This window comes from Gekko japonicus, unplaced genomic scaffold (genome assembly GCF_001447785.1).
Source record: "Gekko japonicus isolate JY-2015 unplaced genomic scaffold, Gekko_japonicus_V1.1 scaffold24, whole genome shotgun sequence".
NCBI classification, from domain to species: domain Eukaryota; kingdom Metazoa; phylum Chordata; class Lepidosauria; order Squamata; family Gekkonidae; genus Gekko; species Gekko japonicus.
Genome location: NW_015164665.1, coordinates 2,501,005 through 2,515,327, shown reverse-complemented (window position 1 = coordinate 2,515,327; position 14,323 = coordinate 2,501,005). Strand labels below are relative to the sequence as shown.

General features: G+C 39.8%; 1 protein-coding gene across 1 annotated transcript in view; it reads right to left on the bottom strand.

The window, feature by feature from the left end:
- KIAA0922 (KIAA0922 ortholog) overlaps nucleotides 1-14,323 on the bottom strand; it is an 86,594-nt gene that overhangs the window by 40,601 nt on the left and 31,670 nt on the right. The window contains exons 4-8 of the mRNA XM_015409032.1: nucleotides 9,821-9,889; nucleotides 8,055-8,178; nucleotides 6,343-6,459; nucleotides 4,069-4,179; nucleotides 1,437-1,514 (exon numbers count right to left, since the gene is read on the bottom strand). Of these exons, the coding sequence (XP_015264518.1) occupies nucleotides 1,437-1,514; nucleotides 4,069-4,179; nucleotides 6,343-6,459; nucleotides 8,055-8,178; nucleotides 9,821-9,889 (499 nt within the window). The remainder of the gene's footprint in view (nucleotides 1-1,436; nucleotides 1,515-4,068; nucleotides 4,180-6,342; nucleotides 6,460-8,054; nucleotides 8,179-9,820; nucleotides 9,890-14,323) is intronic.

Here is a 14,323-nt window from a genome sequence, read left to right as displayed (position 1 = left end):
GACTTTTGGCCACTCTCTACATCAGTGTGATTTATCAAATGAGATGACAGGGACTACCAAAATATAGATTTCCACCCAGATGCAAATAAGAAATTATGAGAAACCAAGACCTGGGAAAGTGATAACCATTCCTGAAGTAGGCACTCAAGGATCAAGAGGGAGTAGAACTTGATCATTCATAGATAAGAACTGTTTCTTGTTATTCTGCTTTAATTAAATAAAAAATGTAGCAGGATGAGCAAAGGACTTAGGCTACTGCAGTAGATCAAAAGCATATTTGAACTCAAGGTTTTGAAAGGAGCCTCCATTTATTATAGATATATTAAGGGATAATTTACACATTACAAATTCTACAGGGGCTTCTGACTTATGTGTTTTGAGTTCCCTGTTGGGAACTTAATTCGCAGGTACCCACGGCACAAATCTGTTCAGGACCACAGTGCTCAGGGAGAATGCGCTTAGACCTCCCTACCATGCCATTTCCCTAATCTGACTAACCCCAGGAGGTTATTTGCCCCATGGGAGAACCTTACATGTCCCAATGGCACTGTAAATTTCCACAATAAGACAAATAGTAGCTCACTGAGGCTACTTCAGGTTGGGGAAATGGCATGTAGGGGAAAGCTTAAGCTTCTTCTCTGTGGATGCCACAGTCCAATATGAATCAAACCCATTGACACATGGAAGTTCAGTTCAAAGTGAATGGCATAAAACCTTAATTACACATCACCCCAACAGAACTAGTAACAATGCAACAATGACAACAGCTACAAAGGACTCATTTTAACAACCCCTGTAACTGCAGCAACTATCACCTAGTGGTAAATATCCAGCTTAAAGTGCTTTTTACAACATATGGCGGGTAAACTGGTATTTGGGGCAGATTCATAGAAGCCATGAGATCTCAAGCTAGTTCTAAAGAATCAGCCTTGGGCCCTCCAGAACAGTCAGAGCTACCTCAACCAAATTAGAGAACAACCGAGGGCCCATCTAGATGAGACGCACATCCACTGGTTTGCCCTGGGTATGTATTGCCATTTTTAAAAGTGAGTTCCCGGCCAGGAACGTCTTTAAACTTTGCCAGGGGGTCTGATTCTAGTCAGGACCATGACAGCTCAGGAGAATGAGTGGATTCTCTTCCCCACCCCCACACTGTTTTGCTCCCTGAAATGGCAGTGAGGGGCATTATTGGCCCACATGCCCCCTCCCCCATGCCATTTCAGGGTGGAAAAACATTATGGGGGAGAGAGGAAACCCCCCCCCCATGCCACAATGAACCTAACCATGGCTAAGTTTAAAATGTGTTCTTGGGTCAAACCTCGGGACACCCAGCATGTCTAGATGGGCCCTCAGAAGAGTGTGCATGCAAATGGAAGTTAAGACACTGGAGGACTCTCTCTAATAGCAGATTGGAAGACAAAAAGCATATATCATACCTTAAAATGCTGGTGCAATTTATTATGCAAACTGCATTCAAGACGAACTTTTACATGACTGATATTCTTAGCTTCTGCCTGGAAAAAATTAAAGACACAGCCAGAAACTGGTTCAGTAACCTGCAATTGGGGGAAATAGATAATATCACATCCAGTACAAGGACGGCATACTTCCAAGGAGCACCAGGCCAATGAAGACACTTCTTTTCCTGACTAAACCCTAGGCTTCCCTTAAGCACACAGGGCACAGGTAGGCTCGGGTACTACCTTGAGGTCCTCGTGGAAGCATCTTAATGTAAAACTGCCTCCCAGCATATACTCTCGTGTTGGAAAATATTGCACATTTCTCACCTACACTGAAATTTACCAACTTACTGCAATTTAAAAAAAAACTTAACAGAAATCCTAGAATTTGCAAAGTGTTTTGACTCCATAAAACCTGTTTGCCATGTTGCAAGTTGTCAGTTGTTGTGACACGTCTTTGCTGGCTACTAAGGGGACCCACACAGCCTCTTATGATTTTGGGGAACCGGGTTTGTTTTAAACTGTAAACCTTCCCATCAGGTAACAAGTGTAAAGGCTTTGAGTTCGCTGCTGTGAGGTAAAAGTGCTGAGCAAGTAGAACATGATGACCACTGAGGCAGAGTTGTATATAAATAACCGCTGTGTTTCTGTGCTGTCCAAATGTTTTACCAAAAGCAACCATATAGCACAGACTGTTATTAAAATTATTTTTAAAGGAATGTGATCCAAGGAAAAGGAACTTAGAGATGTTTATAAATTACATACAGAAAAGAGTTAAAACTAGTTCTTAGTAGCAGCACTGCCAACACTTAGTGAAGCACCACAAATTCCTGACTAAAACAGAATAGTTCATTATCACATTCCATTCTCTTGTTCAAGAATCCCTGCACGATCCCACAAGGGGGAGCTGTAGCATATAAAACATAATTAAACCCTTCAACAGTAGGTCTGAGTCTTTTTCCCTATCACCATCATATTTTGCAGGTAAAGAAATACCTCAGGTCAAAATATAGCTTTAACAACAATTACTGATGCATGAGCACCAGCAAACTTTATCACTCACAATGAAAGCTACATTAATGAATCAGCTTCTTAAGAACAGAGGTAACGGGAGAAAAAAAAATTCAGTGCAAACTGTAGAGAACTGGGCCCTGAATGAACACTTAGTATCATTATGTCTAAGCTGAGCGTGGGCCCGTTGACCACATTTACTTTAATGGACCCTCTTCCCCTTCCTTCTACCATGTTATGCAGAACTGATGACGAAGTCTGCAAGTAACAGTGCTTTAAAGATGAGAGTGCTAGCATTTTTCCGGTATGTTTTCTCTTTATATTTCATAAAAGTGCTTGCAAATAAACATATCAACATTCTGTACAAAGTCAATTAGAAAAAACACTGAACAAGTGTTTCTGGAGAACGACCCATCTAGCCTTATTTTCAGAATACACTCTGTATCTTGACTCAGTATTCATAAAAGATGACCTAACATTATATGACCATGCTAGCCACGACAGCAGGCACAGTCATGTCGAAAGCAATGGGGGTGGAAAAGATGAATTTAGCAACAGAAGTGATGAGAAAGTAAAGATAGCTGGACCCTTCACGAAATGGAGGAGGTTTTTAGCACACCCCCAGCTCTGATTTCTGTTCAAACCAGAGCACAGCTTTCTACTTGACTAGGGCAGAATTGGTTTAAACACATTGATCCCATTACATCATGAACTAATTTTGGAATCTGCTAGCAGCATGTAACATATTAGGTGGACTATAAACGAATAAACAAGTTGTATTCATTCCTTTTAAATGTGGACATTTATCTTAACGTTTTAAAGTTTTTCAACCTACGAAACAGCTTACAAAAATAAGTTTCATTTTCACAAAAACTCAGCACAAGAAAATTATGCAGCCCACAGAGACCAAGGGGTGCAGAACAGCAAATCAGAAGAGGCTACACTGAATTAGTTCTCTGACTACAGATATTCCAAATCTAAAGCTACACACAAGGTCTTGTGACCAAGGGATTCTAGATCAATTCAAATTCCATTACACATCACTCATTAGGTACAACTAAATTGTTTGCCTCAAGGATAAAACTTATCTATGCAAAATAAATACCAAGGGCACAGAGAAGTCACAGTTCACCAGTGACATTATTTACCTCTTAGCTGCTACAAGCCTACATCTACAGCAGCAGCTAGAAGAAATAACTGTACGAGACAGCAACTGCAACTTACTTTGTGAAGCAACATGGTGACAAAGGGCAACTACCCTAGGGAAAATGCAACAGAAACATGCATGCACAGCCTTGAAGTTTTAATGGTTGATCAACTAAGCAATATACTCACACAGAACTGACAAGTCACGTGCAAAGATCAGATCACTTCTTCAGCTGCACTACTTCAAATACAAATTCTTTGTTAACATGTAAATAATGCTGCTGTTACTCCTACTTTCACCCAAAAGAATTTTCAGAAACCACAACAATTTCAATGAAAAACTGTTGCCATCACTTTGCTTAATATAGTACAGGAAGCTGAAGCAGTTATTTTTGAAGAACCAAAACCACACGCAGTTCTTAAACCGAATATTTACTTTAAAATACTGTACCAGTGTTTGTGAGATCTGGATACTGTTGATATGCGGAAGTAGTAAGTAAGTATTTGCTAGCTGCTTTCTAGATTCTTCTGAAACAGTCCTTGAAGTTCCCATTCCAAAGACCTAGAGAAAAATAGGGCATTAACTAGTTACAAATAATTCTAATGAAAAGTTAACACTATGTTTTAGCACTCAGCAAGTATGCTCTAAAATAACTAGTAAAGAGACTATAATAAAGTATTCATAATTATAGCTGCTATCATTTGAACGTTTCAGGGTAGAAGGACATTCAAAGTATTTCCCAAGCTCCAAGCTCCCTGCCAAGGTCTCAAACAAACAAAAAAAGGGGGTGGGTTGCTATCTTAGTCTTACAGAAGTTTTGTACATATGGCTTTTGAAAAAAATTAATCACCATGTTGCACCCACATTTACTTAGATCAGGCCTGAAAAACTGATCTGTAAAAAGAAATGTACATTCTACGCATTGAACAACAAACACAAAATTTATTAAAACATGCAGAGGATTTCACAAATGAGTAATATGATTTTAGGCTGCTGGGAAAAGGGGGGGTTGAAGATCAAGTGTATTCACACTTAATGCTTTCTTATAAAAATGTGTATTTCAGTGGTATGTAGCATATACAGGTCTCTGGATTTAGACATCTATAAGGGCTACTTAAAAACCAACTTGACCTGAGAGAACTGTTCTCTATCTAAGTCCCAGGGGTTCCTTCTGAAGAGCCTTCTCCCTTTCCCAACTCAAGACTTTAAAAACCAGTTTGTGCTGAGCATGAGTGAAGTCAAAATAGTCCATCGTTAAATACGATTATCAGGGTTCCATATACTCGCTTTTCTTGTTCAACAGTGTTGAATACCATTCTCCATATGGCAAGTACCTCTGCCGCTGCCTCAGGTGACCATCACAAAGAGTCCTTCCACGGATAGTACTCTATAGCATATGTGCAGAGAAGGTAACCCAAAAACAAACTATCCTGCCTGTCTTTCCTGTTGTGAGATTGTAATCAGAAACAAACAGGCAATTTTCTCAACTCGTTTACTTCCTAGACCATCTATTTCATACTATCATACCAGCTCAGCCAGTCACTATCAGTTGGCATCGCCATGCCAGCTGGAATTCAATCAAGAAAAATACATGGAAAGAAGAAAAAACTCATGGATCCCTAATGTGGCAAGATCTTTATAAATAGTAATATTCATTAAAAGTGAGAGAAAGGGGTGAGGGGGCAGCAGATACAGGGGAAAGACACTGGATATCCTTTAGTGAGGTGAAGGAGAAAATGGGGGATGGAAGCCTATACAAGTAGCACTAGAACAAGTAGCACCCTCAAATATTATTTCTATGATTGAGTTATAGCTGCATCTTGGACAAAAAATCATTTCAGTAAGAATAAAAAAATACATAAGCAAAGAGTTCTGGTGAGATGGTGGAGAAATAAGTACGTGCAGCAATGTCTCCAATGAGCTACTAATGGTCCTAAATCAGAAGACTGTGGGATAAACCCTAATTACATCTTAGTCTCTCTGGTATCTCTGTACATGGATCTCAGTGGAACTTCCATTAAATTGTACTTGACATCACTGGAGCAACTGAGCATCAGCTATAATTTTATAACACTCGACTACTTGAAGCGCTTAAAGTACACTTACTGACTGTGAGAAACAGCTACATAAATGGGCCAAGAGATAGTGTCAGAGACATAATCCACTCCTCTGCAAACTTCCCCTTTGTACAATTTCCATTTAAATGACTGCTCTTCAAAGTGCTACTTCAATATATAGCAACACAAAGTTTACAGGCCGTCTCATACCACTATGAAACCAACAGATACAATCCAGGCCTTTAGTGAGGTGCCAGAACTGCAGCTATGCCTTAGTCACCACATCTCTATAGCCCAAAGACAGATAAGTTATCCTATAAACTATCTTTCAGTCTTGGAATCACCACTTTATGCTTCAGGGTTGAAAGACACAGAAAGGATTTCTGTAAAACTATGTCCTGTCTCCAGAAAACGGCAACATCAGAGGCTTCACTGTGTCAGCTGCTATGTGATGAAGATTAATCTCACAACCCTAATGGCAGTAGAGTCCAGAATGACGAAAACCATTGTGCTTCAGGGGGCTTCGGCCCCATCGGGATTGTGAGGCGCATTGCAAGTCTTATATATTTGTAACCATGAACTACTGGCAGTTTCCTGTTTTGCCCACTGTGACATCGTTTGAGAACAAGTATCTTCTAGGTCTGAAGCCAGTGAATAAAAAAATTACCTGATATGAAAACACTCCATGAGATGAGGTATTTATAAATAATGAACTTTCAAAACTGCCTTCTTCAATTGGAAGAAACAGTACTCTGAAATAAATTTTCCCCATTGCTGGAATCACCTACAGATAAAATAAAGGTGTCTGATGTTCAATATACGTAGTTGCATTGCTTTTATGACAGCTTTGTAAACAAAAAAAGTAAGATGTCACCACCCAATCTCTTTCCCACTAGACTGTGCCTACCCCTTTATAAACTCCCCTGTGTCTCACCCCAAATGAGATGGAAGGCAGGGACAGAGCTAGACTGGGCAGCTATCATCAGCACTGGGCTAAATTTATATGGCAGTCCGTTGACTGGGGCTGCTTTTTCTCCTTCACAGAGCAGAAGCAGAGACAACGGCAATGCAAGCCAGTAAATCTAGAGGTTACTGAATTCTCTAGCTCTCTCCCCCCCTCCCTCCCTCTCTGGCAGAAAAAGAAAAACAAGAGAAAGGGAGAGCACCTGGAAGCAGTTCTTACAATCAGTGACAATCCAGATTCCTTTCTTTGCTGAAAATGAGTACTAGGGCTAGTGTGCCAAGAACTATGGGAAAATTGTTTAACACATGGGGTTTTGGATGAGCTTCTTAGAATGCCATCCTAAGCAAGGTGACTTTAATGGACAGTTCTGTGCACAATCCCAATTTTTACTAATTATGTCCCAAGTGAGGCAATTTGGTGCTTGCAACCAGTTATAATAACATTTCTAACAAAGTTACATGGAAAACATTGTTTAACTTTCGTTTTATTAAAAAAGATTTTAAGCTATGCCATATATAATTACTAGTGTGATTTTTAAAAGAACACCCTTTCCACATTATTGGTTTTGAAGCAAATTTCCCTTGGTGTTGACGTTCTAATAAATCTTTGCCCAAAACCTTTGAACGGGTAGTCCTTTCATTCACACTGCATGCTTCTAGAAAAAATAGGCTAATATTAGCAAAAAGAGAGAGAGAGAGAGAGAGAGAAATATGGTATGTATCAAAGCCATATTGTACAAAAAAGTTTTAAACTTGACTATGGTCCCAAAATGTCCTTGTAACAAGAGGTCAGCAATAAGAAACATCTGAACCTGTGCCCACAGAACAGTAATTCAAGACAAATACACTTGATTTTTAACTGCTACAATATATACAAAATGTACTATGGTTTTACAATGTGCAGTAAAACAAAAGGAAAGTTGATATAAAAATACAGTCTTCCTTTCAGAGCTACAGGCAACTAAGGATTCTTCATTTCAGTTCATATTTATCCATTTGCTTTAATTTCAGTTTGGTAGATATCAGGGCTGAGCCAAAATGGGAGGTTTGTGTCACATGTATTTTATCACACTACACTACATACATATTTTGGGCAATTTGTTTTATGGTGGCCCCCTGCAGAAAGATGTCCTGCCAATGCACCCCCATCCCAATATAATACATTTAGGTGAGGGCAAAACTTCCCAAAGAGCCTCTTTGCAGGCCTGATCCTCAAAGCTCCTTTGTTCGTACCAGAAGTGTTCATGTGAGAAAACTGGGCTCAGCCCTAGTAGAAAGACACTTGTTGATAGAGAACAAGCTAATGGTTGGGAAATTAGGGAAGAGGAACCACAGATTGAATGCCTTAGGCCAAAGAAAGCATGAAATTTGGGCACTCTGATGCAGCACATTTTCCAAAAGTTTAGTAGCACTTACCCTGCCATAAACAGGAGACACATGAAAATGCCTAGAAGTTGTAAACACTGAATTCACTATAACTTCGCTATCCTTACTGGGGTTGTAAGCATATAGAATTTTAGCTTTAGGTAGTCCCAGTAACCTAGGGAAAAACAAGAAAGTTGGAAAAGTATTACTGACAATTTAAAAAAAATCTGATTGGTACTTTTCACTCCATACACAACCTGGAAATATTCAGGACAAAATTCAATTATCCATCACATATTTAGTTCCATTTACATTTGAAGTAGGAAAGCAATCTAGACTTCAAAGACCATTCTGAGTCCCCCACCCCCACCCCGATAAAGGGGCTGGTAGTTCAGAATTGGGATAAATAACAAAATCACCATCGTGGGATTTTTATCTACACTGAAATTTTTATTAAGTTATATATGAATTTTAATGTTTTGTGTTCTATGACATTATGTCCTGTACATTTCCCAGAGCTCGGTGTAAGCCGGCATAGGGATGATAATGATGATAATTTGATTCAGAAATCAGGAAAATTCTTACTTACAAACTTACTTTACTTATTTACTTCATTTATACCCTGCCTTCCTCCTCAATGGGGACTTAAAGTAGCTTACATTGTTCTCCTGTCTTCCATTTTATCAGGGATGCCAGGGGTCCCCACTCCCAGGCCCCAACTCTCCACCACTGATAGCTGGCTGGCAGGGGGGCCTTACTGCAAAAAAGGGAGTCTCACCCAACAATTTAGCAACATCCCCAACGTTACTTCAACATGATGTAGGCACATTGGGGCCATCGGGGCGATGCTCTGTTTTCTTGGGCAAAATCTCTATGGTAGAAACTAGCACAGAGTTTTGCCCAAAAACTAGAGCATCGCCCGTCATACCCGACATGCCTACGTTATCTCTGGGCCAGTTGGAAGTCACATTGGGGATGTCACTGAAACATCAGGTGAGACTCCCTGCTCCCGGTAAGTCCACTCCCCATCCCCTGCCGGCTGCCCGGAGGGACCTGGCAACCCTACATTTTATCCTTGGAATAATCCTGTGAGGTAGGTTACACTGAGAAAGTGTGACTGGCCCAAGTCCATCCAGCAAGCTTCCATGGCAGAAAGCAGATTTGAACATGGGTCTCCCAGATCCTCGTCCAACACTTTAACCACTATACAAGACCAGCTACTGGGCTACACATTATTGGCACATTATTGGTCTTGTCTGACAGCCCTGTATTACCCCCCAAAACAGTCTACTGACTGAAATCAGAATTATGAATGACAGGAACCAACTTAATGACTAAGGCAGGTAAACTGAAGGCCTCATTCAGACATAATGCTAAGCAATGATTTAATGCTATGTAAATGAGCGTGAGAGAATCTTGGGCTCATGTGCTCCTCTGCCCCCAGTTTCATGATGCATATCGCAAGCCAGGTCATTACTTCCTGGTTTTCAGAAAACCACAGTTTGCCACTAGATCTGAGCCAGTAAACTATGGCCAGCACTTGCTCTAATAACTGGGACTTGTAGGACAAGCACATAGCATGTTACAGTAAATTGGCTTGCTCATACTACGAATACATCTATGCAGATAGAAAAATCAGTTTGATAATATGGATAACAAGTGTTAATTCTTGAGTTGCCAAGCAACAAAGGAGAGACAATGTTTACAATGATCACTACAAGATGAAAGCAGGGGATAAAAGACTGCTTTGAGGGGAAAAATCTGCCAAGACATGGTGATAATCTTTCCTGTATTATGAAAGTATAAGAGATACTCACTGCATTCCAAAATGGAGAATTGAAGGGTGAAAATGGAGGATCCTCCCGTTAGGCATTTTTGCAGAGAAGCTGCAAAAGGAAGAGCAATTATTATTAGCTGATAAGTTTCTAAAACATAGCATATTTGATATAACGTATCATGTGACATCAGGCTTCCTGTACATCAACACTGTACTATCAGTACAGGTTCTGGAACCTAAGAATACAGTGGGATGGACCCAGACAGCTTTTGCAATCACTCTGTCCCAATTCTCCTCCATACTACATCCTCTATTTCAAATGGTTTTTGTACATTCAGATCCCATGATTCTTAGCATAGCAATTTTAGATGGTCAGAGAGTCTTCTTTTTTCACCAGCAGAAAAGCTGGCTGGATCCAGCCCAAATATTTACCTACATTCTATTCAGATTCCATAATCATATCATTCCCCATATAGAAGAGTCTAAGACTGTGTATGAATTATGAAAGTACTTACAATAGCAGCAATAAGCAACAAAATCCAAAATTAACTAGGTGGTTTAAAAAAAAACCCACAAGACTATTTGCTTCAATGAGCCTCACTTTAAGAAGAGCAGAAATATATCACTTCCTCTGGAGAACCTGGGGCCATAACTTGAAAAACAGATCTAACGGCCTATTTAAGCTAAAGGCCTTAAACCAAAAGTCTAAAAAGATACTTTTTCTTTCTTTATTTGTGCAGCTTCTTTAACTACATAAATGACTTCTAAAGAAAGTAGATTCCGGTCAAGAAACTGAGCAGAACTCTGAAAGTGCATTAAGATTTAAGATTACTGAGATGCAGATGAACATTATATTGAAAGATCACTTCACCTATTAAATGGCCATCCAACAGTATGACATGTCCCAAATTCTACACTTGAATTTACTATCAACAACAATATTTAACATATGAAAAGACACTGCATTAAAAAACCCAGACAATGCCCAAAAGTTCACAATAATATAAAACAAGATGGAGACGCATGAGAATGTGCAAGGGAGGAGATATCCTATTACCCCTCCCCCGCCTTTGCTTCTTCCTACCTTGTTCTACCCCCACCGTCTCATTGTTCTCCCACCCACCCCGTGGTTGGTGTTTTCTCAGTGGCCATAGGATCAGGAGAGAAAGTTCAGGACATCTAATCGAAAATGTGCGCCCTGTACTTAGGGATGCCAGTCCCCAGGTGGGGGCAGGGGATCCCTTGATTTGGTGGGCTCCTGCCTGCCAGCAGCCAGCTGGCTGGTGGGGAAGCCCTGCTTCTAAGCCCCACCCCCAACAGCAGCCACCGGTGGACACCAGTGTTCCCTCTAAGCTGACTTAGTGTGAGCTAGCTCACAGTTTTTCAACCTTCAGCTCACACATTTTTGTCTTAGCTCAGGAAGGATGGCTCCAGAGCAAACTAGAAGAAGAGATTGGATTTATACCCTGCCCTTCACTACTCGAAGGAGTCTCAGAGCAGTTTACAATCTCCTTTCCCTCCCCACAACAGACGCCCCGTGAGGTAGGTGAGGCTGAGAGAGCTCTCTTGAGAACTGCCCTTAAGAGAACAGCTCTGAAAGAACTTGTAACTGACCTAAGGGCTGGAGGAGAAAAGAACCTCAGATCCAACACCCCATGAGCTAGGTGGTGTAGAAAGAGGCTTGGCAGAGAGAGAACAGGAAGAAAAAGCAGTGAATAACAAATAACAGAAAGATAACGAATAACAGGGAAATAACAAAAGAAGAACTATATAAGAAAAGAACTATATAAAATAAAAGGTGGCTTCCGATTTTTTCTGCAACAAATATAATTACAAAATATTCTCTTACTCTATATTTACATGAAAAACTCCTTTCTACTGTCTAAATTCCTTATACATCAGACCCACAAATTGTCAAATCATTATTATTTGTTTCACGCAAAAAGTCTATATGGGGTTTCCAATCAGCAATAAATGAATGTATTGACTTTTCTCTAATCAGTGAAGTAAGTTTAGCCATCACAAGTTCCAGCACTTTCCCCAACCAAGTCCTTTGTTGTAGGTTATATTGGACTCTTCCACTTTTGTGCATATAATTAATCTCGCTGCCGTTGTCATATATAAAAACAAATTCTTTCTGACTGAATGTCCATTAATCCCGAAAGGAAATACTCTGGTTTCAATTGTATATTAGACTTTAAAATCTTCTGGATTAATAATTCTATTTGTATCCATTTTTATTTTTATTTTGCTTTCTTACATGTCCACCACATATTGGTAAAATGATCCTTCTTGTTGTTCACTTTTCCAACATGAACTCAAAGTACCTTTATACATTTTGGCCAATTTCTTTGGAGATATATACCAACGGTACATCATCTTATAAAAGTTCTCTTTAAGACTAGAAATTAATATAATTTCAACACTATTGACCACATATTTTCCCACTGTTCCATTCGTATATCATTTCCAAAATGTTTGGCCCATGTTACCACAGATTCTTTAACTTCCTCTGTCTCAAATTATCAACAAAAGTTTATACATTTTGGCAATAACATGTTCATCATTTGTACATAATTCTGTTCCAAATTCAGTCTTAAAATGAAAAGACCCATCTCTGATGACCACTTTGCCTGGCACAGATGAGACAAATAGAGCATAGCCTCCATAATTAATGAGCAGACACATATGGGAGCAGATAGTCCTTTAGGTATCGTGGTCGGATTTTAAAAGTAATTACCAGCACTACGATTTGTACCTCAAAATGAATCAGCTATCAGAATAGTTCTTCTAAGACTTGAAAATTTTATTCCTTATGACTTATGCCAACCAACCACATTGGCTGGTGCAAATCAACTGTACCAACTGAAGCTTCAAAGGCAACCACATTTAGAGTACCTTACAGTACCCTAACCTAGGTATAATCAGAACATGGGTAACTGTGACCATAGTTGGCAAATAAACAATGGGCCACAGATGACACTTCAGCCTCCATCCATCTGCTCTGAACTTCAACTAACTGGCTTTTATCCAGCCCATTACTACCTCAAGACATCAATTATCTCACCCAATTTATGGGAAAACAGAGTTGGTACCAACAAAGCTCATCCCAAATCACTTGAACCTCATCTGGCAGTTTCATAGCATCCTTAAACAATATGGAGGACAGGATGGTGCCTTGTGGGACCTCCATGATACAGCAGCAGTTCCCTAGCAATATCTTCCGGAACCCATGTGTCAGACTGGAATAGAACCACTCAAGTATGATGCCCCCAATACCCATTCTAGCCAACAATCCAGAATGATACTATGGTCAATGGCATGAAAAGCCACAAAAGAGGTCCAGGAGAATCATCAGAATCATGCTGCCCTAACTTCTCTCCCCCACAGTAAAGGTACAACCAAGGCACTTTTGATCCCAAAACCAGGCTAGAAGCTGGACTGAAATATTCACATTCAAACTAAATTCTTAAAAAAAAACCACACTTGTAAAAAGATATATTTTAATAGAACCTCAAAAGTATATGCTTGCTGTAAAATGTATGTCCTCAAAGTATTCTTCAATGTAACAGGTCCAGTGCTTTCCAAAATATCAAGATCATTTTTAAAAATAGAAGAAAAGAAGCTGTGTACTTTTCAGCTTATTTTTATCAGTACCGGCTAGAAAGTCTTTCTTTGCCAAGTTCTCAGAAGTTTTATTTTTCAGGTAAAGAAAACATTCTTTTATACAGCACAGACTATATCTAAATATTTAAACTGGAACTTGGATCTAGTTGTAATCGCAATAGGCAAGATGTCAGACGCAGCATATGTTACAGAATTGCCTGGGTTTTGCACAGCATTCCCAGTTTATCTCTAGACTAGAAATAAGGCCCGTTGTGGAAATAAATACAACAAGATCTAGAAAGAGGCTCTGGGAGAGTGCTCTGGCTTTGGGCAAACAGTGTCAGTCTGCTTTTAAAACATGAACCTGGGACCTGCACACCACCAGAATACAGCAGGTTCCATATGCAACTGACATTCCAACTGCCTTGCGGGGGGGGGAGTTTTGAGGTGTGGAATGGAGTGAAGTCCAGTCAGCTTCCATATGCAAAAGACCAGGTTGTCGCAGCAGTTGTGGTGTGGGTGGGACCCGGGCTTTGCCTTCTGATTGGTGGTGATATATGCTGAGGAGCAGTGCCATCAGCCATACACTAAGGGAGTGCATTTTAGAATTAGAACTTTGGCACCCACTATTCAATTATATATAAGGAGAGATTATGGGAAACCTGTTCTATACACAAGCTTATTTCTGCACATGGAGCAGATTCTGAGGATGGTAATCTACAGCTGAATTAATTTCAGTGAGTTAAAACACCATGGTTGTGCTTGTGCCTCTTACTAAAAATAAATAAATAAATGCCCTGGTATTTTGCTCCAATGTGGTTTTATGCTCCACTGAAAAACAGAACTGTCAAAAGTTCACACTGATGAAACTTCCTTCAACTTTGAGAGCCTTCCTATTAAGTTGCTGGGTTTTTTTTAAAGTAAAACAGTTACCTAG